General features: G+C 49.1%; 11 protein-coding genes across 11 annotated transcripts; 7 read left to right on the top strand and 4 right to left on the bottom strand.

The window, feature by feature from the left end:
- Positions 1-557: 557 nt before the first annotated feature.
- On the top strand, positions 558-812 carry N7509_013757 (uncharacterized protein; the record flags this gene model as incomplete). Its single annotated transcript, XM_056638394.1, has 1 exon — positions 558-812. One exon carries the CDS (start codon positions 558-560, stop codon positions 810-812), a length of 255 nt encoding a protein of 84 aa, XP_056481901.1.
- A 518-nt stretch (positions 813-1330) lies between these two features.
- On the top strand, positions 1331-2678 carry N7509_013756 (metal-dependent hydrolase family protein; the record flags this gene model as incomplete). Its single annotated transcript, XM_056638393.1, has 2 exons — positions 1331-2285; positions 2368-2678. The coding sequence occupies 2 exons, from the start codon at positions 1331-1333 to the stop codon at positions 2676-2678; spliced, it is 1266 nt and encodes a 421-aa protein (XP_056481900.1).
- Positions 2679-3082: 404 nt separating this feature from the next.
- N7509_013755 (uncharacterized protein) lies at positions 3083-4111 on the top strand (the record flags this gene model as incomplete). The annotated part of the gene is made up of 1 exon (XM_056638392.1): positions 3083-4111. The coding sequence occupies one exon, from the start codon at positions 3083-3085 to the stop codon at positions 4109-4111; it is 1029 nt and encodes a 342-aa protein (XP_056481899.1).
- Positions 4112-4496: 385 nt separating this feature from the next.
- Positions 4497-6397, top strand: N7509_013754 (CorA family magnesium transporter; the record flags this gene model as incomplete). Its single annotated transcript, XM_056638391.1, has 3 exons — positions 4497-5030; positions 5101-5738; positions 5800-6397. 3 exons carry the CDS (start codon positions 4497-4499, stop codon positions 6395-6397), a joined length of 1770 nt encoding a protein of 589 aa, XP_056481898.1.
- Positions 6398-6627: 230 nt separating this feature from the next.
- Positions 6628-7755, bottom strand: trm44 (tRNA (uracil) methyltransferase; the record flags this gene model as incomplete). The annotated part of the gene is made up of 1 exon (XM_056638390.1): positions 6628-7755. One exon carries the CDS (start codon positions 7753-7755, stop codon positions 6628-6630), a length of 1128 nt encoding a protein of 375 aa, XP_056481897.1.
- Positions 7756-8102: 347 nt separating this feature from the next.
- Positions 8103-8795, top strand: N7509_013752 (uncharacterized protein; the record flags this gene model as incomplete). Its single annotated transcript, XM_056638389.1, has 1 exon — positions 8103-8795. The coding sequence occupies one exon, from the start codon at positions 8103-8105 to the stop codon at positions 8793-8795; it is 693 nt and encodes a 230-aa protein (XP_056481896.1).
- A 68-nt stretch (positions 8796-8863) lies between these two features.
- Positions 8864-9925, bottom strand: N7509_013751 (ankyrin repeat domain-containing protein; the record flags this gene model as incomplete). The annotated part of the gene is made up of 1 exon (XM_056638388.1): positions 8864-9925. The coding sequence occupies one exon, from the start codon at positions 9923-9925 to the stop codon at positions 8864-8866; it is 1062 nt and encodes a 353-aa protein (XP_056481895.1).
- Positions 9926-12120: 2195 nt separating this feature from the next.
- N7509_013750 (uncharacterized protein) lies at positions 12121-12540 on the top strand (the record flags this gene model as incomplete). Its single annotated transcript, XM_056638387.1, has 1 exon — positions 12121-12540. The coding sequence occupies one exon, from the start codon at positions 12121-12123 to the stop codon at positions 12538-12540; it is 420 nt and encodes a 139-aa protein (XP_056481894.1).
- Positions 12541-13102: 562 nt separating this feature from the next.
- N7509_013749 (histidine phosphatase family protein) lies at positions 13103-14192 on the top strand (the record flags this gene model as incomplete). Its single annotated transcript, XM_056638386.1, has 5 exons — positions 13103-13123; positions 13179-13332; positions 13376-13640; positions 13764-13982; positions 14129-14192. The coding sequence occupies 5 exons, from the start codon at positions 13103-13105 to the stop codon at positions 14190-14192; spliced, it is 723 nt and encodes a 240-aa protein (XP_056481893.1).
- Positions 14193-14523: 331 nt separating this feature from the next.
- Positions 14524-14955, bottom strand: N7509_013748 (DASH complex subunit HSK3 family protein; the record flags this gene model as incomplete). The annotated part of the gene is made up of 1 exon (XM_056638385.1): positions 14524-14955. The coding sequence occupies one exon, from the start codon at positions 14953-14955 to the stop codon at positions 14524-14526; it is 432 nt and encodes a 143-aa protein (XP_056481892.1).
- Positions 14956-16206: 1251 nt separating this feature from the next.
- Positions 16207-18811, bottom strand: N7509_013747 (ketopantoate reductase family protein; the record flags this gene model as incomplete). Its single annotated transcript, XM_056638384.1, has 6 exons — positions 16207-16365; positions 16404-17952; positions 18012-18316; positions 18345-18442; positions 18557-18597; positions 18660-18811. The coding sequence occupies 6 exons, from the start codon at positions 18809-18811 to the stop codon at positions 16207-16209; spliced, it is 2304 nt and encodes a 767-aa protein (XP_056481891.1).
- Between the last annotated feature and the right edge of the window lie 4913 nt (positions 18812-23724).

The following is a 23724-nucleotide window of genomic DNA, read 5'->3' as shown; positions in this document are numbered from 1 at the left end:
CGAGGTTGTAGAAGTTGAGTTGAGTCGGGAGGTCGGTCCGATGATGTGGGGCAAGTCCGGATAAGCTTCCGAGCGCTGCCAGTAAGGACTAGGTAGTATATTCCAACTTGAAGGCATCATTGTTGCTTCTTTGGCTTAAGATAATGTCATTTGTCAATAACATACTCATAATCCTACAGGCAAGCCTCTGCTAAATCGTGGCAATACCTAGGTATATCTTAGAACGACAATAACGTCAATGACTCGAAGAACATGAAGATGGCCCTGGAGTTAGGTTGAAATCACATGGTTCAGGCTCGTCCATCAATTTAATTCCTCGGCACAGCATAGGAGATGGAAAAATAAAATTTGCCACGATAGGGAGTTGGAGTTAAGCTGAAATTGGATATAAGGCCATCATGAGGTGTCCTATCCATGACTTCAGATGACAACGGACAGACAGTGCCGTTCTTCCCGCATGGCGAGATACTATAACACACGTCATTATAGGATCTGAGTGGAACTTCACTTCATCCTGGGATGTCATCAAGAGCTCCTCACTTTTCGTAACCGAGAGGATGGATGTGCTGCGTGAAATAGCCCCAGACTCCGGTGCCTACATGAGTGAAGCTGATCTTCTCGAGCCGAACCTCCAAGAAGCGTTCTATGGTACCAATTACCCCCTTCTCTATACACTCAAGCAGGAACACGAGCCCACCGGTCTCTTCTTTGCTCTTACAGCCGTCGGCGCCGAGGATTGGGAGGTCCAGACCGTTGATCCTCTACCGTACTCTTGGAACAATAACGAACGACTGTGCCCAAAGTCTTCTTGACTTGACATATGCGATTGAAAAACATGCTTCTATATATGATTTTAATATTTATAGCCTTTCAGTGGCGTATATAGCCGGTATCAATAATATTGAAACGATGCCTTCTAGTAGCTATTAGTACTACCCGTTACTCCGGGTAGAGACCAGGCTGGACACATACTCGTAAAAATACGGGCTACATCCATATCGCGTCTGTATGACTATTATGGGCGATGAGATTAACATATTCATACGCCAAGAAGATCTTATCTAGCAGTTTCAATCAAACAGGAGATTTCTCCGCAGCCGGTTATCGGAAACTCGTGGCACGCTCAGATGTCTTAATTCATAATTCCCCGCACCAAGAGCTCTAGATAGGATGTAACATCCGAGGAAATCCTCTTTTACGCCGGGTGTTACACAAATATCGAGTAAATTTCTTCGCTCAGCCACCTAATTGTCCTTGGACCCATTCGAATTTCAAGGCATAGGAAGTAAGCTTATTTCTCCCAGAAAGTTAGACTTCATCAACAATCAACATGACCAACAACCTAAGTGTCAAGCCGTGGTTGCCTCAGACACCACCACCCGAGGTCATTTTCTTTAATGTGAATCTGGTTGATACTGAGTTAGGTGACGTGATTCCTAACTCTATTGTGAAGATCAAGGATGGTCTCATCGTTGATGTAACGACTGGAAGCGCAGAGTCTCACTCTCTGCTCAATGGAACCAACGCAGTGGATCTGGAGGGCCAATACCTCTGCCCAGGACTTATCGACTGCCATGTTCATCTGACGGCGACACCTGGGGCTCTTTTACTGAAGGATTTGTTTGCAGCAAGTCCTAATAGCATTGCATACCGTACGGCATTTGTCGCGCGAGAGATGCTGCTGCGTGGATTTACTACAGCTCGCGATACTGGTGGAGCGGACTCTTCCCTCCGCGAAGCTATTCGAGAAGGCCTCATCATTGGTCCTCGGCTGTTTATCGCTGGGAAAGCCCTGTCTCAAACAGGAGGCCATGGAGACCTTCGGGCTAGCTACGAGGGAGAAGAGCACAAGTGCTGCGGGGGTCATTCGCCCGCCTTCGCGCGTGTATGTGACGGCGTTCCCGAATGCCTCAGTGCGGTGCGAGATGAGCTACGACAGGGCGCGAATTTCATCAAAATCATGTGCGGAGGGGGTGTTGCCACTCCAGCAGATGCCCTCGACATGCTTCAGTTCAATGCGGAAGAGATACGTGCGATAACAACGACTGCTAGATACTCCAAGACATATGTGACAGCTCATGCATACACTATTGATGCAATCCGTCATGCTGTCGATAACGGGGTGATGGGAATTGAGCATGGAAATTTCATCGACGAGGAGACCGCAGCTTACTGCACCAAAAAAGGAGTAGTTTTTACTCCGACACTCGTCACTTATAAAAGCATGAGTCGACCTCCATTCGACAATTTTCTCGACAAATTTAGCCAGGAAAAAAAATCGCCAGGTTCTTGCAAGTGGGTTAGGTGCGCTTTCAGTTCTTCAGAAAGTAGGAGCAACAATCTGTTATGGATCGGATCTCCTGGCAGGTCTGCACTCTCTGCAAAATGAGGAGTTTTCGATTCGTTCTTCTGTTTTGAGTGCAAAAGAAATTCTCCAGTCTGCCACAGTGAATGCTGCCAAGCTTCTAGGAATGGAGAATCGACTAGGATGCATCAAGAAGGGGGGCATTGCAGACATTCTCATTCTGAAAAGCAATCCGCTAGAAGACATTACGATCTTAGATCGGATTGATGAAAGCCTTGTGGCTATTATTAAGGAAGGTCGAGTTGTTTTCAAGCGATCGAGTTGGTTGGCAGTAGACCCGATGTACGACCCCTGCCGTGTTCAAGCCGAATAAGCAGGACTCCTTTTGCTGTTATGAATGATTTTTATTCCGAGAGTGACATTAAATCAACGCCAAATTGCATCTCAAAAAGAATCATAGCACCATGCTGTAAAATAAAAGAAATTTTACTCAAGTATGAAGCATATGCAGGGTCTGTAGTGTCGGAAGCTCAAGCCGACAAAACCTCGGATGTCATCCGAAGGAATGAGGGGGAGATCTGCGGGTGAATCTTTTTTCGAATTTGCAAAATCACGTTTGGAAGAGCAACTCATTTGAGTTGATAGGCTGGTTTTTTAGCGATTGGCTGCTTTATCCGGATTGGGTACAGAATTATTGTCCACTGGCATCTCCGGACTGCCGTTATTGAGCATACTCGCTGCCTTCTCGCATTTTTTCGTCTCCTTTACTTTTCCGCAATGCCTCTTATAACCCCGATTGGTGAGGAATCTCCTCAAAACCACGTTCACGTCGCAGTGCTTGACACCGATGTACCATGTCCCGCCGTCTACGCGAAACGCGGCATGCACAGCTCGCGATTTCGTGTTCTTCTCCAAGCTGCCGCGGAGCGTCTCAACCAAGATGCACAAAAGTTGCAGCATGGAAATATCGGAATCCATGTGACGGCTTTTGACGCTGTGGGTGGCTCATATCCGCCACTTTCGTTCCTAAGATCTAGTCCACGATCTTTGAATAGGACAAATGCCCGTGATTCGCCTGGGCCGATCGATGTGATTTTGGTTACTGGTGCTGCTGCCGCCGCGTATGATGATTTGCCATGGATTCCAGCCCTCCGTTCATTCATCCAAAAAGTCTATGCGGATTATCCCTTTGTTAAGATTTACGGATCTTGTTTCGGGCACCAGCTTATAGGTCAGGCATTACTTGAAGGCCAGGAGTGTTCCATGGGCAAAGATTTCCCTTCAAAAATCTCAGTTGAACCATCAGTGCTGGGCCATGAAATTGGAGTTCAATTTATTGTACTGAATGTTCAATTCAGCCGCCGATTTTCATCACTCGCTCAGTTTTCGTCAGAACGGCCAGTTCAATTACAAGTCATTCACGGTGATATTGTGACCCCCTCACAAGAGATTCCCTCGCATATAGGCCAAAATGAGCTTTTACTCCCTGAGCCATGGATGAATATTGGAAGCAGCTCCAAATGCCTCATTCAAGGGCTCTTTTATCCTGGTCGTGTCCTCACATTGCAAGGTCATTTTGAATTTGACGCATTTGCTTCAGGCGAACTATGCCGCCAGTTCGCACGGACATACAACTGGACACAATCTTCTTTGGAAGCTCATCTATCAAATATATGGGGCTCTTTTGAATCTATTGATGGGCCTTCAGGGCCTTATGATGACGCGAAAGCGGTAGCGGAGATGGTTGTGCTATTCTTTGCAGATGAAGACCGGTTTTTGGCTGCAATTCCGGGAAAGTCCTCATGAGCAAGGCGGGTTCAGAGGACCACCGCTATTGATACACCCTATAGATACCGATAGAACAAACAACTCCATTTTATTTGGTTCTGTGAAGTCGTTCGTTCCAAGCAGTTCACATCACCGAGCATATTTTAGCTCACCGTCAATGAAATAGGCTCAGTGAGTTCACTGAGTACAATAGCTCAGTTAATTTTGAGGTATTTCCCCTATATTCCAAAATTAAACAAAAACGATGAGGCATTTATCCATTTATCCAATCCAATCTCCGTCGTTGGCTGCAGTATACTTCGCCTCGGAATAACCTTCTTCCGGCTTGCGGCGTACGCGCGGGAAAAAAGCCGCGACTGAGAGATTATCGCTTCTTCCGCAGCGCTCTTTGACATCCCGAGGCATGTTGTCTCCGTTGAAGCCGTCTGTGCCATCGGCCTCGCTATTGCGATTCTTACGATCACAGTCAGAAGTCTCGATCGGCTCTGCCTGCGCTCAACCCCGACCTCGACTTCATTGCCAGGTGCAATTCGCGACCGGGTCATCTCGCAGATCGTCAAGTTTGGTTCGCCCCAGTCAGTCGCAGTATGCCTTGGTCTCTACAGGAGACTCTATTATCGGTACATACTCTAGACCAAAAGCCACAAGCCCAAGACCGATTTCGGAGCCCTTGATCATTTCCCGAAATACTTCTACAACCCGCCGACCGCTTCTCCGGAGACTCTTCGACCTCAAACGAAACAAAAACGCCGAATATAAGAATGCTCGTCCAGGTCCTGCGCTTATCGATGATACCGCGGAGGGAATGTTCAACATTGGCCGTGGGCTTGCTGCGAGAGCTTCCAACGAACTACGCATTCGGTGTACTGAATTCGATAACAATGGGAATGTCACGCTCGTGAATGGAGAGTTTCGGAAGCTAGAATTAATTGCAAAGGTTAGTCTAACACACGCCATGCTTCCCGACAATCTTTGGCATCCTGCTAACTCAATTGGCGCCGTTATAGTACGGTCTCCTTCCTCGAGACCTCCGCAAGATCGACTCCTCTACCCTGCCACACATCCTAGTCCGACCGAGCGCCATTCTTATCAATCTGCTACACCTGCGAGTACTGATAAAGTCGGACCGCGTTCTAGTGTTCGACGCATATGGGTCAACAGACTCCTACATGCAATCGCTGTTTATTTATGACCTGGAAGCGAAACTCCGTCAGAAATCATCGCAGGTGGCACAAGGCGGCCAATCTCTTCCTTACGAACTCCGCGCACTAGAAGCCGTTCTCATCAGTGTTACAACGGGGTTGGAAGAAGAATTTAATGGAGTGAGAGACCCAGTTGTTCGGGTTCTCCGTGCGCTGGAAGAAGACATCGACCGCGATAAACTCCGACACCTGCTGGTCTACTCCAAGAAACTTGGCACCTTTGAGCAGAAGGCTCGACTGGTTCGAGATGCCATTGACGATTTGCTTGAGGCCGATGACGATCTTGCTGCTATGTACCTCACCGAGAGATCACATGGCAAGGAGCGAGAAGAGGATGACCACCAGGAGGTGGAGATGCTTCTAGAATCTTATCACAAAGTTTGCGATGAAATTGTCCAGGCTAGCGGCAGCTTGGTGACTGGAATTCGTAATACAGAGGAAATGTGAGTCCTGAAAGTCCCTGCAAAAAAACAAAAATCGCAAACCAGTATTAACCCACAACAGTGTCAAGGCCATTCTCGATGCCAATCGCAACTCACTCATGCTTCTTGACCTCAAGTTCAGCATAGGAACCCTCGGCCTTGCCGCAGGAACCCTTTTCTCTGCTCTTTACGGAATGAACTTGAAAAACTTCATCGAGGAAGACGATTTCGGATTCGGTGGCGTCTCAGCCGTCTGCTTTATACTCACTGGAATTGTCTGTTATTATGGGCTTGGAAGACTACGCAAGCTTCAGCGCGTGCGTATGTGGGGAGAGGGTGGTGTTGGAACTGCCAGCTTGGCCCCACCACTATCACCGAGACGGACAAGCATCCCCTCTACTCGCAGCAACTGGCGTGCCGAATCTATTGAGCCAGTCTGGGGCAGTCTACCTGGCGAAGCACGATCTGAACGAATGAAAAGGCTTCGTCAGACTGCTGCCGCGAGCGCGGCTAGTGTTGCTTCCAGAACTCCTGGGGCCAATATCCCGAATTCATCGGCTGCGGCGTCTGCGGCTTTTGAGTCTGCATTGAACTCCGAGGCGTCCAAGTCTGGCGGAGAAGACCAGTCCGATGAGCCACAAGAAAAACAGGATGGCACAGGTGCAAACAAGTCCTCTTAGATACAGTCTGCATTAATCTCTGCATTTGATGGAATAGCGAGTTGCATTTGCTTTGGCGTTTGATACAGGAAGCCTCAGCTATCCAGTCTCTTTGTACATTATCAATTACTATCATTCTCCTCTACAAGCCCCACTCTGTGCTATGTGTCCAGGCCAATATGATATCCATCTCTCTTGAACGTCATTTGAAGTCCAATCAATCTTTATTTCGGGGTATCTAAAGTGGGTGATCAATGTACCGTGCTTCCTTCCTCGTCACCTCGATGGACATTACGAGCACGTTCGACCCATTTCCTCGCGGCGGCTTGAATGCCGCCATCATCTTCGCATTCTCGGCGAATAATTTGCATGGTCTTTTCCTGGAGCTCTTCATTGGCTAAATTTCCCTCTTGACATCCGGTGATACCCATATCTCGCGTACTTGGAATCTGAAGCTTGGATCTTTGTACTTCATAGCCAACCTCTTGGGCAATCCCCATGGTTTTCGCTGTCAGCGATCCATACATTGAAGTGAACATGCCCTCTTCTGTCTTCTCTTTCTGCTTCAACAACCTCAGTGCTCGCAGGTCTCCCGAGGCTGGTTGTGGATTTTGGTCAATTGAAGCCTTCTTTTGACAACTGTTATCGCCCTGGTCGAGCGGCTGCGTTCCTGTTTCCGATGGTGGATAACGGAATTTATCTCCAGAGAGAGAATGAGAGCAGCAAGGAATAGCAAGAAACGGCAGGGGTGACGTGGGGCAGGCCAGAGCCGCTATCAATGGCGTCCAAACTGTAAGCTCATCGGCATGATTTGATATGAGAAATGTGCCCTTCGGATAATTGCCCAATTCAGCATCCACGCCAATCTCCTCTGGCTCGAGGACATCTATGAATGGCTTGGGAATGAAGACCTTCTCCACCAATCGATCCTGCACGGGCTCTGGGAAAGTCCTCCACGAGATCCTTCGGCGCGCATCAAAGCCGAGTCCTGAATATCCTTCCATTAGAAGTACATATACGAGAACACCATTTCCGCAAGCCATATCCACGAATCCTGGGAAATCCGCCGGGCAGCTATTTTCGGACGATTCACTCTTCGGAACTGTGCCATATAGACTTCTCCACAGCTCAATGATAAATGCAGCTATGGCCAGGTCTTCGAATACGTGTTTGGCTGGCTCGGCTTCCTCCGCCCAATTTTTGATTAGATTTTGGGCGTAGATATCATTCAGTCGCGCATATGTTTTCTCGACCAGGTTGTGCGGGACCACACCGTTCTTGTCATTTAATTTATCATTTCCGATGATATCTGTACCAGGCGATGGTAATCTCCGCCATTGGTCTGCATCCGTTCTGACGGTTTGCGAGGAGATCTTCATGATTTTGCTTGTTGTTGGAACAAATCACCTTGTTCCCAGGCACTTCGTGTTCGTGTCGTTGGTGAAAGAACCAGTGTGCGCGGTTCGTTGGCCGAATGGCAAATTTCGAGGGCTCTTCAAATATAAATATCTTCTATTGATACATACATCCTGCAAATGCCGCTGGCCTAGGTAAAAGACGGCGAATCGTTGGGGTTCAAGTTGTTGTATACGAGCTGATTGTGGAGCACAAAAAGAGAAGCCGCGCCGGAAAAAGAAAGCGGCAGAAATTGCCATCACGTGGGATCGCATCAAAACACTTTCTTCCCATTCAAACCTCCAAAGGTCTCAGATTCAACGACTAAAGCATGAAGCAAAGACCCAATTTCAAGGAATTGCCCATCCAACCCTCGGGCCTCTATTGGGAAAATGACTTTGTGGACGCGGAACACGAGCAACGACTCATCTCAATCTTCACCAAAGAATTGGTATGGCCTGATCGACCAGGCAGGATATCCTTACACTACGGATATACCTTCGACTACAAGACATTCGGCATAGACCCGGAGATTCCATACAAGGAGTTCCCGGACTGGTTGCAGCCTCTCATTCCGACCACTGAAGATCGACTTCCAGATCAGGTCTGCCTGCAATTTTACCCACCAGGTGCCGGGATTCCCCCACATGTAGATGCACATGCACCATATGATCAACTCTATGCACTTTCGCTGGGCGCGCCGGCGATGATGGTTTTTGGTCAGGGTGAGAAGCGCATCGAGGTCGATCTGAACCCACGGAGCATGATGCAGATGACTGGGGATTCCCGATTACATTGGACCCACGGTATCAAAAAGCGCAAGACTGATACTCTGCCCGACGGCACGGTCCGTCTTCGCGAGAACAGATGGAGTATTACCTACCGTTGGCTTCGAGAGGGAGACTGTGAATGTGGGAATCTTACCTATTGCGATACGGCGCAGAGCCGGAACGGGACAGAAAAGGAGAAAAGATCGGTCAAGGCGCTTGCTGAGAAGGCGAATTCCGAAGATCCAGCCAGTTGATCTGCGCTTATTATTCCCATGGATTGAATTTGTATCCTAGTCTATACATATACCCAAACAAGCAAATGTTACGTCTTCAAAGAGGTCTCCTTGACTTCAGGCGTATATTCAGGAGGGGGAGCAGACGTTGCTATCTTCGGTGCAGACCCCATTTCTCCTCCTCTGGACTTTCGCTTTTCCTTGCGCTTTTCTGTCGTGTGGTTGCGAATCATCATGGTGATTTCTGGGTTGTAGGATGCCTGCTCTGGGGTCTCATTCGATCCGTTCTTCACATTGAGCGAAGGTCCGTACTCGAGCAATAGGCGAACCATATCAACGTCCTTCTCTTTGACAGCCACATGAATCGCTCTGTTTGAATCCCATCCTTTCATGTTGATATCAGTTCCGCTGTCCAGGAACAATTTGACAAGTTCGCAATTGCCTGATTTCACAGCGTCGTGAAAAAGAGGTCTCTTAGAGCTGTTCATTTCCTTCCCTGACACCATGCCACTGCGAAAAAAGGTTTTGATTATCTGTAAATTGCCACCGTCGATGGCGAGGGCGAATGGTGTTGCCATATTTCGATCCCTAGCCTTGACCTCGGTCTTATCCCCGAGCATTCGAAGAACAAGGGGGATTTTGAACGTTTTGTCGTAGTCTAGAAGAGTTTCGCACATTTCCCGATGTCCATTTTGAACGGCCATGTGAAGAGCAGTCCATTTCATGGAAGTGCTTCGTGAAGTGTCGGCCTTGAATTCCAAAAGCAGCTGAACCATTTCAAGATCTCCATTCTCGGCGGCGATGTGGATTGGATAGTAAAGCTTTTTATTCCAACACGTTAATGCTGAGCTTTCGCACTCGAGTAGTAGCCGTGTGAGCTGTTTGTGGCCGCCTTTCACTGCTAAATGCAACGGCACTGAATCGCTGGCATTTTTGACCACGGGTGACGCTTTTCTCTCGAGAAGAAGTCTGGCAATATCCCAGTACCCCTGATCTGCCGCATGGTGAAGCGCAGTGTACCCGGTACCATCAATCTCGTTGGGATCGACTCCTTCATCTAATAGCGATCTCACGGTGTCGATCCGATTTTGAGATGCGGCTTCAGGCAATGCCATGCCGGAATTTGCAGAGTTTTTCGTGTCGCTTGCCATCATAACATGGGGTGGGGGGGTTTTCCCTCGCTGGGGGCTTTGGAGCTTTGTTTCATCTTCAATCGCCAGCGCTTGTTTCAGGGAACAGTGTCATTTTAAATGCCCTCGGCTCGGTATAGATTGGCATGCCAAGTCACCCTAAGCCCTTTCCGTTATTGACAAGCGAACCGCGCCCGGGGCCGTTAGCTTGTCAGCGCTATTTTAGTTGAACCGGGCGCTCTGCGCTCGAGCCAACTTCTAGAAAGCATTTTAAAGGGGTTTTATGGAGTAGCAGCAGGTAATGTATGAACCCGATCTGGCGTCGCTCCATTGCCTTAGTTAGCTTGGGCACAACTTAAAATCCTCTTTTATTTACGCAAGATGAATCCTTGGATTTTATGCTATAGCGTATCGCTTTGATCGATACGGTCTTCCCCACCTTGACCTTGGACAGTTAAAAAATCATTCTCAGCTATTAGTTGAGCCATCCTTCGGTTATGTGCTACTTCATGCTATTTTCGGCTTTCTTCAACACCCTGCTTTGTGGTAGTCTTTGCCATCGAAATATGTACTGCCCTTTCTCTAGTACAATGCGTCTCGAACGCTCACCCGTTTGCCAAACGGTTTCTCCATCCTCTGTCTCTTAACCTACTCCCAAAGATCATCAACCAGATGCTAGATATTCATTGAACATGGTGTTGAAAGTACCGCCCTTGATCGGATTTTTGGCTAGCCACAAATATCACTACCTCACTACTGAGACCCTACGGCCTTAGGCCGGTGGCTTTCCAGCTCACACTCTCTACATGAAGAATTAATCACTTTCATCGGCCATTGGACACCGATTGAACGCCGTTTGTCATTAGATAAATAAATAAAGCGTGTAGATTCCCTCATCTATCGCATAGATCCATCATCTTCCATCTTATCTTTCTGCCTCTCACGCCGATCAAGACCAAAGGGAAACTACTGCAAGAAGATGCAAACCGTTTATTTTTCCTATGAGAGAATTTTCTACGATAGAAGCGATTACATACTGCCTTTGTTCCATTAGCAATTGAATTTGCATGATGCGTTTACCCACTAGTACTGCGCGCTTTCAACCCTTCGCCAGAACAGACAAGTCCTTCACAATTTCATCTCCCTAGTCGATGTCAACATTGGGATCCCCAGGTTACCGCGGAGCTATAGTCCTTGTTAAATTGCCCCCTTGCCCTTTCATCTCGTTCGCCCATCTTTATCATGTCTGATATTCGCTTTCTTGTACTAAAGAACCATCTCTCTTCGGTTGGCTTCCTGCCTCCTTTGCTTTCGCCGCCCCATCAAGCACACTATCGGTAGATGAGTCCTGCTGCCCAAATTAACTACAGGCAAAGGTTCGGGAAAATCGATTACACCGGCCTCATCAGCCTTTTAGTTTGCTCTCAACCTTCACAACGAAGAAATTCCCTCCTTGCGGACTACTGTCCCGGATGTTTAATTTGGATGCTGGTCACGATTATCCAAATACTGGATCCTTGGAACGCTTAACATGTACCAATAGGTCATCTCCTTCAATGGCCAATTTGATTCACACAAAATGTCTTGAAAGGTGCAAATGTGGTTTGTATAGGAAAAGAAATGTCTCTCCTACATTGGTATCGGTGTAGAATCGTTGGTCCATTCTTCATTATTTTTGAAGTACTAGTAACAAAGTGACTGAATTCCTGCCTAAGACTTGGAGGCTTACATCTGTACATTTCGCGAATACCAATAGACTCTTACCATGAAAGATCACCCAGGACTTTTCTTCCGCCGACCACGCTTTGTAGCAAAGACCGTTAGCAAGTGTCCTTCATAGCCAATTCGTAGACTAAATAAGCAAACTCTGCACCGTATGAAGTCTAGTTTTCGGATACTGCGGATGTTTTACAACTGTTCTCTGGGTCTTCCCTTCACCAGCCCGTTAATCCACGGTCGATAGCATCAAGTAGCTGTCACGCCGACGTAACACTTACACGATGTCAAAGTATTCAACTATCCAACTGCTGACTTCAGAGGAATCCTCTTCCGAATATATTTTCCCTAACAATTGATCTGTCACTCTTGTCAATTCTTCCCTTTCGAAGCTCCCTCGTCGCAAACACGCTACAACCATAACCACCTCACCTCACCTCGCCTCGCCCATCAAGATCTACCTACCAATTCCACAACCAATCAAAAATACCCCACCAAAAATGAAGCTTCAGACCACACATTTGACCGCTGTCCTTGCCCTCTTCTCCTCTCCCGCCCTGGCAGCCGCTGTCCCTGACCCAGCCCCTGACCCAGCACCAGCCCAGGCCTCAGCAACAAGCAACAGCCCAAGCACACAATACAACTGGCACTTCGATCTATTCAAAAACAAGCGCTGCAGCGATGCAGCAATCAACATCAGCGGCACCGGATCCAGCGGATGCAGAACAGATGTTCCAAAGGGTGGTATTGTCGCATTCACCAGGGTGGATGTTGATCCGCACTGCACTGTGACGCTGTACAAGGATAGCAAGTGCTCGAAGGGTGATGATATTGGTAGTATTCGTTCTGATTCGAAGACTACTTGTGCTTTGGCTTCGAAGAAGAAGAAGCATATTAAGAGTTTCCAGGTGAAGTGTTAGGCACTACGAGCTATGGGGCGGTTAGCAACGTTGTCGTTTTGACTAGTCTTGGTGAACGAGACTGTTTGTTCTAATGGTATGGTTGTGCTTTGAGATTTTCAAACGAAATTTTGATTTATACATCTCCTTTTCTGGTTGTAGGATGATTCCCCATATTCTACCATAAAGTATCCTGGGAGTATTTGCAATGACCGAGTCGTGAAAGTCATGTAGGAACCTTGTCCGTAGGAGGGGTGATGCCATTGATACTTCCTGGGAGTAGAAACCATCGTCATTCAGAATATCAAAGAGCCAGAGAAGCTGTAGTTCGGAATATCTCCAATTAATCCCACATCCTAGCATACCTCCCGGGTAATGTACCTAAGGTAGTCAGTCCCACAACCATGGTTCCTACCGTGACCCCACAGATAAGCTTATCAGCCGCGATGACGATGTAATCCACCCTGCCCTCCCATGCCATCAGGTCAAACCGGCTTACTTCACTCCCCTTCCCTCCAACCCCCCATAAGCATTCACTCATTCACACACACCAATTCACCAATTCATCCCATCACCACCCAAAATGGCCCCCCGCTGCTTCATAGTCCGCCACGGCGAAACAGAATGGTCCCTAAACGGCCGACACACCGGCGAAACAGACCTCCCCCCTCACAGCAAACGGCGAGAAGCGAGTTAGAGCAACGGGGAAAGCCCTCCTCGGCAATGACAGACTAATTGTTCCTAAGAATCTGGTTCACGTGTACGTAACGACTCCCCTCTCAGCAGTGTGGCTAAGCGAGCCCGAGTCCGGGAGTAAGCGTAAGCAAGCCTAACTGACTATGTTATAATATTACAGCTACGTCTCCCCCCCGCACCCGCGCCCAACGAACCCTCGAACTCCTCGAACTCGGCTGCCGCGAGCGTCTCCCCTGGACCGAATCACGACAAGCAGAAGAAAAAGAGCCGATTCGGACAGAAGCCAAGGTGTCAATCACGGACGCGGTGCGCGAGTGGGATTATGGTGATTATGAGGGTTTGACGAGTAAGCAGATTAAGGCTCTGCGGGAGGAGAGTGGGGAGAAACCTTGGAATATTTGGACGGATGGGTGTCCTGGGGGAGAGTATGTGGACGATTTCGCTTTTTTATTCACTTTTCCTTTCTTTCTTTATCTGGTGATATTGTGTTGCTGAGATAATAAGTGTCCGAGTATGAGATGTCCCGCTAACGCGAACCTCACGAACAGATCCCCCGACGACGTCGTCAAACGCCTCGACGCTCTAATCGCTGATATCAAAGAGAAGTACCATCGGCCCTGTCTTGAGAGTGGTTCGGAGGCTGGAAAGGGTGACGTCCTGGTCGTTGCGCATGGGCATATCCTCCGCGCATTTGCGATGCGGTGGACTGGGAAGCCTTTGATGGAGACGTCGTTGATTCTGGATGCTGGTGGTGTTGGAACGTTGAGGTAAGTTACTTGCGTAATGCCCTTTTCCCTCGCTCCCTCTCCTCTTTTGTTTCCTGCGCTGCGTCGAATTTCGTCGCATGCGTAGAAAGGAAGTGAAGAGCTGGGGTATGTCTGTGAGTGACATGGGCTGATAACGATATCCACAGCTATGAACATCACAACCTCGATGAGCCTGCCATTATTCTCGGTGGAGGGTTTGTGGTTGAGTAAATGCGTGATGATATGCATACTGCATATAGAAGAGCAGTGCAAATAGCGGGGCGCAGTCTAGTAGAGCTGGAGTGGCATAGCATGGCGTAGGTGGAGCAGCATGGTATAGCTTCATGCTATGCGGATCAGATACTGCTGTATATACCATCGTTTAGCAGAGATTCGCAGCATAAACCGATAGAGTCCAACTGGGCCCTCCTCACCTCGGTTCAGTTCTGGACTTATGCTCACCAAGACCACCACAATAATAACACTACCCACCACACATCCATAATTAAAATTGAACTTGAATTCAATCCATAGCCACCTTTCCCCATAAAACTCAATCCAATCACTCCTCATCCCCCTCAACCTTAACAGCAACCTCATGACCCCGACCCTGACCCTGCGGATCAGGATCAGCCTGCCCCTTAACCCCCTCCTCCCCAATAACCTTCGCAGACCCCATAAACAACGCACCGACATACCCGCCCAAAAAACGCATATCACCCGCCTGCACGGCCGTCATGCGGAGCAGGTTCTCCGTATCGGCTAGGTTGGCGTTTAATTGCGCTAGTTGGGAGTGGAGGTGGGCGTATTGGCGTTGTTTGGCTGTTGACATTGAGCTTGGGCCGCTGCTGCTGCTAGTGCTGGGTCCGGGGTTGGTGGTGGTGGTGGTGGTTTGGGTACTGTTGTAAGGTGTTGATGAGCCTGTTGTGTTTGGGAGGATTGAGGTTCTGTATGTTGGTTGGGAGTCTGTTCGGCGGTGGGGGTTTAGAGGCATTCTGTTTGGTGGGTGGGGGTTTTGTGGGTGAAGTTGTTGTTTTGGGGTTGTGGTATTTGATTGAGCGAGAGATTGAGGGTGTGAAATTGGATTGGACGGTTGGAGGTAAGAGTTGAAGATTGTTCGAGATGAAAGTTGAAGTGGGGAGGCCATTTGTTTACATCGGGTCGGCCACGTGATGTGCATGTATACAACGGACTACGAGTCCTACCACAATAGTAATAGCGACTGCGATGCCACAACCATTACATTTTTATTACAAATTACTACCAGGTTACACATTGTATGGAAACTTGAAAGTAAGCAATGATATAGGAAGTCTATTTGTGCGCTCATGAGGATACAAGTCTGTCCACAGGCACTTTGGCCCATGGCCCCGTCATTAATTCCCCCGTCCAGCGCGAGCCAGCCAAAGCAGATCCAAGAACAACTCAGTTCAATCTCCTCTCAGCTCAACTCAATTCAACTCAACCGAATATATCGAACCCCCCTTCGCTCTTTTCATAATGCGCCAGGGACCAGACAAAAGGATAAGGCTGGTTCCGCCCGCCGGGAGACAACAGCAAATAAGGAAAATGACATTGGACAAATGAAGGAAACGTCGGCCAGGCTAGGCACAGATGATGATAGTGAAGACAATAAGGGAAAAGAAAAGGAGGGAGCAGACGTATACTAGCTCGTGTAGAGTCGAGGTAATGAGAAAGGAAGGCGCCAGTAGTGTACAGTCATGCAGAGGGAGGTGAGTATGGAAGTGGTTGAATTGTGTGTGACTGGGTCGATTTTTGAGACGAGTAGCGAATAACCAAAGAGACGCGTATCGACAAACTGAAATAAGGAGGTTCCCAGTCGCGGCAATGCTCAAAGAGCCTTAGTAAAACAATCGACATGTCGTAGGACAAGATGAGTATCAATGCAGTGGTAAAAGGCGAAAACAAAAAGCAGAACCCGCATCCCCACCACTCCGAAATGAAAACAGCAAATAAGCGATGAAAGCCCCTATGTCCCTCATGTATATGTAAAAGCGAGCCGCAGAGTATTAACCCGATATCGCATTCCACGGGAGGGTAACCGACGAAAACAATAGTCCCGTGGAATGACACGCAAATCGATGCAAAAATCCAAACATGAAGAGCACGAATTGTTGGTCGTCCAGGTGAGATGGAGAAGGAGAAGGATGATAGGATGGGAGAGAGGGAGAGAGAGGTGGGTGAAGTATCATGAGAATATTCAGTCGGTCATTATCGAAGCGACTCAGTGCACAGCAGGGGCCGCGATGTGTTGTTGTTGGTGTTGTTGGCCACCTAAACTGGCTTGACTACTATGAGCCGACACTTCGGAATCAATATTGGCACTGGCTCCACTATCACCACTCTCCGCGCTGGCGCTCGCACTGCCGGTCAGACTTTTGTTCTTGGGGGGGGGCCCTTGGCGGGGAAGGAGTTGCTCACCCCGTAGTGTTGCTCAATCTGTTGGGGTCCAACCGGGCCTTGTCCTGACGGATGCCGGGGAACCGGTGTCCGCATGTTTCCAGGCGGCGATGGATGGCCGTTATAGGGAGGTCCACCAGGGGGTCCAAGATTCTGGTCGTGCGCGGTGGGTGGGCGACCCATTCGGGGTCCAGGGCCGCCGGGGCCACCAGGGCCACCAGGGCCAGGTGCTCCTGGGAAAGGTCCCCCAGGAGACTGGCTGTTACGCCGGCTTTGCGGGTAGGGACGAGGAGGGAAGTCTCCCATCTGGCTTGCGGTCATCGAGTTGGCTCGCGAGTCGGCGTGAAGCTGGTTGCGGTCGACGGCACCATATCTGTTGGAAGAGTAGCTCAACATGGGATTGTCCATAAGGGAATCGTGGAGGCCAGGGATATCGGCCATTGCGCGATCACTCGCGCGTTTGCGTCCGAAGTAGCGACCAAAAGCTGATGACGAGGGTCGGCTGGCGTGCATCGCAGGGCCGCCGGCGGCCATCTCGGGATTCTTGCGGAATTGGGTGTTGCTGGGGCCCTTGCGACGGCGCGAAGTCATGCTCATCATGTCCACTTGGTCGGGGTCGATATGGGGGATCGCCATGGTGTCCATGGGGTCGAAATAATCCTCATCCTCTTCATCAAAGACCGACGCAGGAGCTCGGGGAGGAGGTGGGCCTCGACGTCCAGGGCCAGGGCCTCCAGGTCCAGGTCCAGGTCCAGGTCCGCGTCGCATTCCCATGCCCATACCCATGCCCATGCCCATCTCTTGTTCACGAAGCTGCAGTTCTCGTTGGCGAAGAGCGAGCTCTCGCTCCCGAATAGCCAAATCAGCGCCGCCCTCTGGGTGACCATTGCCATTGGGGCGTGGAGAACCGCCTTCCATCACATCGTCGTACAATACTAGATGGCTAAACTCCTCCAGACCCTCCAATGATGGGTCGCGAGGAACGCGGTTGGCTTGAGGCGGCATCGGTCCACCAGGTGGCGGACGCATCATGCCCGGAGGTGGGCCTCGTCGCGCACCAGGAGGCATCCCCATACTCGAATGTGTCCGACTCGCTCGCATCGCGCCGTTCCCATTAAGAGGCGGCCGCTGTCCTTGTTGCTGCGGGGGTACGGAGGACATCCGGGGAGGGGGCTGGCCCATGATAGATGCAGGCGGAGAATCCCCATGGCGGGGTTTGGACTGGTTTGTGATATTGATGTGGTGAAGCATGGCGTAGAGCGCCTCGATCCGGGGCACAGACGTGTCGGATTCGGTGGCCATTTTAATGGGGGATCCCAAGAAGTTCTCAATCTCCATCGGGCGCCTGGAAGTGAAGTCCTGATACATTGTGCTTGGGGCGTCGGAGGCGGTCATCTTCTCGATTGTCTTCTCGCGGAAATCGCTAGGGAAATTGCAACCATGGGAGGAAGCCAGCATCACCAACTCGTCGAGAATTCCTGTAACTAGCTGACGCACGCCGGTCTTCTCCAGGAGCTGGGTCGGGTTCGGGCACTCAAAGGCCACACTGGCCGGGTGAAATGCGATCGGGCTGTACGAAATTAGCAACCAAAACGCTAGGGGAAGGAGAGCATCTGCAGGCCGACTTACCCGATCATCCGCTCGAACTGCTCCTGTCTGATATTTGGAGACACCTTGCAATCGACCTGGCCGGTATTGAGGGTCATTGCCAGGGCGGACGCCATGTCATTCTGTATAGAGGTCGGGATTGAGGATTTTCTACTGGTCGCGCCCACGTGAATTTCGCTGGAATTAAGGTGCTCGAACTCGGCGGGGCCGGTCTGGGTGATTTCGACGTTGGAGACGAGGGAGAGGACGACATTTGTCGGGTATCGTTGCTCGATATGGGACTCGATTCCGAGTGTATTTGTCGTGTTGACGAGGATGCAGGTGTGCTGGGAGAGTGACGACCGACTCAATGACCGAGGCGAGGTCGTAGACATCCGGGAGAGCCTTGACGCAGAGAATCACGTAGTCGTAGGCGGTTTCGCGGGATGAGGCTTCTTCGGGGGCGCGGACAACTGGAAATCACAAGAATAATAGATTAGAAACATGGCCATGGGTCGGGAGCGGAGAGAGGGGTGAGTGCGATCGGAAGAGGGCGCCGCAAACGGGGATAACAGGGAGAGTCGTACCATGACGGGGTTTGAAACGCTCATTGCCGAAAGCTTTTGATCTGGAGGAAGAAGAAATTGTGAGTCGAAGGCGACGGGCGCGAAAGTGATGGGTGGGACGTACTTGAAGGAGACGCCATATTGGGAGACGGCCTCAAAGCCGGATTTCCAGACGAGAGTCACGTCGCAGGAGGTGGTGGCCTGCAATCGCCATGACAGGAAGGCGGAAATGGCATTGCCACCGACTATACAGACCAGTTTTAGTTTGCAGCTCATGATGGGATGGAGATAAGAGGGGGAAATAGTGGAAGAAGTGAGGTGAAGTGGTGACTTGAGTGTGACTGGGACTGACCGGACAAAATGCGCAAGCGTGGAGGAGGCGCCATCGAGAAGAATTATCGAAGGAAGGAAAAGAAAAGAAAAAGAAAGACGGAAAAACAGGAAGGAACAAGTCGAATCGAAGTTCGACAAGTTTGGCACAAGGCCAGGGCAAGCGAGGGAGGGAGGAGGGGAGCAGGGGGGGAAAGGAGGAGGAAGGGGAATAAGTGAAGGTGAAGGTTGGAAGGTTGAGAATGAAGTTGGTTGAGTTGGGAGTTGAAGAGGGGAGAAGAGGAGGAGAGAGAAGAGAGGGAGGGAGTTGAGGAGGCTAGGTTGCAGCCTCAACTTTCTTTTTTTTTGCGTAGATGGGAGACACCCGATTCAGCGATTGCTAAGAACAATCCGGCTTGCTGCTTTCTTTTCCTCTCAAATCATTTCTCTTTTCCCATTTTTCCCTTTTCCTTTCCCCGTTCTAACGGCGTGGATCCCCCGCCAGTCTCGATCCGGAAGCGTCGATAAGCCGAATGCGGATATTTGTTGCATTCGGGGAGTAGAGTAGAGTAGAGTAGAGCATAGTACACTATAGTATAGAAGAATACTAGAATTCTACTCTACTCTACTCTACTCTACTATAGTATACTACTATGGTCTACTAGTAAAGAAAGTGGAAGTCGCCGCGTCGCCCTCCACGCAATCGCCGTATGTGGCAGTAGCAGTGGCTGATGTATCAGTATCACTATCACTATCACTATCAGTATCACTGTACATAGTATACCATCTATACCTAGGTGTATAGTGATGAGTGATACTAGTATCCGTATTCTATATATTCATTGTATTTTAGCTGCGAGTATAGGGCACTCGTAGATAATATTCACATCTACCACTGTAGGTATGCTGGTGCTGCTAAAATTAGGCCCATTTTAATTTTTCCAAATTGGCTCGGAGCCACTCTGGCTCCACCAACACTCCGATCGGCATGCTCGAAGTATACTCAGTAGGAGTAGGATAGTACAGTATATTCAATGAAGTATATTTACTACAATAATATTCTATACACATTTGGGCATTTACGCTACCTACTATTTAGAATATTACTTCTGACTATCTAATCCTAACAAAACCACAACCGGCAGTACTCGTGGAGGAACACGTATACCGGGTCCCGGTCCCACTCTACCAGAGGAAAGTAGAAGTACCCAGGTACCGTACCTATGCTGTACCCTATGTCCGGAGTACTGCATGCTGCACTCTCTTCACTTGATGATACTAGCATATGAAGACAACAGACAACAGAGTACAGAGGTAGATAAAAGTACAAGTACTCCTACTTGTACTCTACCCTCCTCTGTACCACTAAATCAAAACAAAACATCGTACCACCCACACCCGAGTGTCCCACAGAATAGTGTATGTACGTAGGGCCCACGCAGACGCAGACAGATCCATTTGAATTCGACTTCAAATTCAAATTCACATTCACATCACATCCATGTACGGATATCCATGCAGCCTATGCACATGCTACATACTAAAAGTACAGTACCCACTGTACCCCGTCCAGGGTACTCGTACCAACCAACGGCTAGACCAGGTCAACACTCAGGACAGGCACAACCTGTCACGACAGCTGCAGCTGATTTCTTTTTTCAGACTAGGGCAGGGAAGGGCAGGGATGCATATGCGCCAGGAAGGGGGAGGCGGTGTTGATGGACAACATGCCAGTGCCAGTTGGGATCGACGCGCGTGCCGAATGCAAACGCAAACAGCATCCCTTGTGGAAATAGAGTCCGGTAAAATGCTCCTACGAGCGAACTTACCGAGTGTACAGAGTGTACAGAGTGTACAGAGTGTACGGAGTACGAGTATTTATATTTATTTGTATGATAGAGCACTGAATAGATGCTACTATTCTATAATATCAATTATTGTCTGTACGAGTATCATGTATCCAAGTCCAGACTCCGGTGGACCCAAATCACCACTGGCACGATTCTTTCACGGCCCACGGTGGAGCCCATCGGGTGGGTTCAAGTTTTCTCCGAGAATAATACAGGTACATACTTTACTTTACTGTAAGTCCCATGGCATACCATTGTTATCGACACGTCCCGTGGGAACCACGTTTGCAGTAAATCCCCGGAAGCGGACATGTGTTGTCTTTCTCGCACAGGGGCAATCTCTCTCTCTCTCTCTGTACGAGTACCCTATGCAAAGAAAAACTTTTGACCATGAAAACATCTCTTGCTCCGCCACCTCATGAGGTCATGCTCGACCGGGGGCAAAGTGATGGGCAATCGATGATTTCACTACTTTGGCGATCTTCAGGAGGTCAATTCGGCGTCCGCCACTTAGCATAGCGTTGCGGATGGCTTGCGATGTGATGGCTACCGATTTAATTTAATCTACACTCGTGCGTACGGAGTACATAATTAATAACTAGTTATTGGTTGTGTACATACGGTTGACAGCCTCGCACTCGCACTGGCTGAAACAAACCCATGGGTCCAGTGCGCCCAGACAACGGCCTGCCACAGGAACAACGCTAAGCCCACTGGCAGATGGCCGGTGGCACACTAGGGACGATAGATAGCATTGGCGCGATGCAATCGAAGCATCTAGGAATACTCGGACAGAAAGTGCCAAAGTTACTGTACTCTGTAGACGGACTACGGGGCCGGACCGCTGGAATCGGGCGGGAAAGGGGCCAAGCTCGCCCAACAAAGTATCAAAGTACGAGACGAATGCCAGTTAGTACTAACTCTGAGCAAACTCGGACTAACACTAGTCTACTCCTGTAGTGTCTTAGTGTCTCAGGCACCTGGGCTGCGTCTCTGGCTTCCACTTGAGTCAGTGGCGGTCGGCACACTCCCAACCCGCAACCCGCGGAGGGCACCGGATGCACTCGGCAGGAAGAGTAAACTAAGGGAAAAAAAATTCAAATTCTCAGCACCAAAGTCCTCCGTTCTCGCTGAGACAATGGGTGCTCGTAACATCGACGCTAAAGCAAGACAGAGGGGTCGGGTGGGCGTTGGTGCGAGGCCCGAGACAGACTTGGAGTTGGTTAGCTTGTCTGCTGCCTTGTTTTTGTGCGGCTGATTTGGACTAGTTTCTGTCAAGTTCAGGGGATACCAGGTACGGAGTACGGAGTGCAGGGAATTGAAAACCGTTACTGAATAAAGTTCAAGTTGCCATCCATGGATGTCGGTTTAATTCCGCTCCTCTCGGTCGCGAACACATCCGTGCTGAGGTCTGAGGTCCTTCAGGGCTACCGTGACCCTGTCGATGTCCCAGATATATTGATCATGATGTACTCTGGACCAACACCCCGCATTGAATGTAAAACTTGGAACCCATGGACTCGGACTAAACTGAAATCAATTAAGATTAAATTTAATTTAATTGCTACTCGTACCTACAGTAAGCAAGCTCAGTCGACCATCATCTCCTTCCTCCCGCCCAACCCAACCACTACCGAGACATACTCCAGACAGCTGCCCATCAGGCAACAAATGCCGATCAACAGATCACCATCGCATAGCCCATCCCCCAAACCTTAACCCGCTATCCCGAGTACTAGCACTAGTATAGTTCATGCCAGGTAAAGAAGAAAAAAACCGGTCCTTCAGCTCTGTCGATCCCACTAGTAGTAGTCACGCCACAAACACATACTAGGCCCATCGCAGTATCCCGTACAGCCAGTCCCCTTATTTTAGTACCTGTGGACAACAGATTGGCACTGTTCAGTTCGTGCGAATTGGTCGCGATTTTTTTTTTCAGCTTAGCGCAACGGCTGTGGAGGGGTGGAGGGGTGGAGGAGCCCAGGAGCTGGAGGGTGCACGGGGGAGGGAAAGTGGTGCTACTGGTGGATGCAAATTTGGTGGCCCAGTAGCTAAGAAGCAGAGTATACTATTAGTATATACAAATACAGGGCTATACTACCCATAAAAATCCCTGGATGCACATGCTGACCTGGTACATAATTCATTCGGAATTCATGTTCATCGATATGATGTTGCCACTATTCAAGGCGTCGAACCGAGCTCTTGAACGGTTACCCACGAGTTCTCTTCGATTGCAGTATTGCAGACATTAAAAAGAAAAACCAATGGCAGGGGGTGAATTTGAAGACTCCATAATAAATTATGCAGTTACTCTTGAGAAGAGCGGAAGTGGCGACTTCCAAAGGTTGCAGAGTACAGGAATAACAATATCATAACAATCATAATCACGGAGCGCAAAGTAGCCATTTCACGGAATATAAAAGGAACAAAGAATTTAATATATATCCACTACTATAAAAGTTCAATCAACAACTTGAAAAGAACGCACAATACCTGACGGCGGGGCCCGGTCTTGTCCCGTAACAACGGTATACTTCGATGGCTGGACCCTCAACTACCCTCTTGTACATTGCAAGTGTTCAATTGAAAGGTAACTAATTTTAAGCGGTCTTACCGAAGCGACAGATTGCTTGCCTAATACCACTTTTCTAGTTACTCCTATAAGCTCCTATTAGCATGCTTTGAAAATCCTGGGATCACCTGCCCGACATTCGAAACATCTAATATAGAATGAATCATGGATCTAGAGCTACTAGTATTGCTTTCCATTCATCCCCAGCATCCACGGTCAGCTACTAGTCACCAAATCCGCATATCAGGCATTAGTGGAGGAAATTGCATTGGCATTGTTGCTCGAACAACCTGAAATCACCACGCTGGAGCTAGATAGTCCTATGTTATGTATCTGGCTGACGTCAAGAACTGAGATTCGCATTTTAGGAAGTTCCACGGTTGATAAATACTAGTAAGATCACGAAAGAAGATGTACAACGATTCGGAGCTTTGAAGGGAAAGCCTTTTGATATC

Source organism: Penicillium cosmopolitanum (genome assembly GCF_028827165.1).
Source record: "Penicillium cosmopolitanum strain IBT 29677 chromosome Unknown utg000012l:1.0-3308103.0:1.0-3310761.0, whole genome shotgun sequence".
In the NCBI taxonomy this organism is placed as follows: domain Eukaryota; kingdom Fungi; phylum Ascomycota; class Eurotiomycetes; order Eurotiales; family Aspergillaceae; genus Penicillium; species Penicillium cosmopolitanum.
This window is presented reverse-complemented; position numbering and strand designations above follow the sequence as displayed.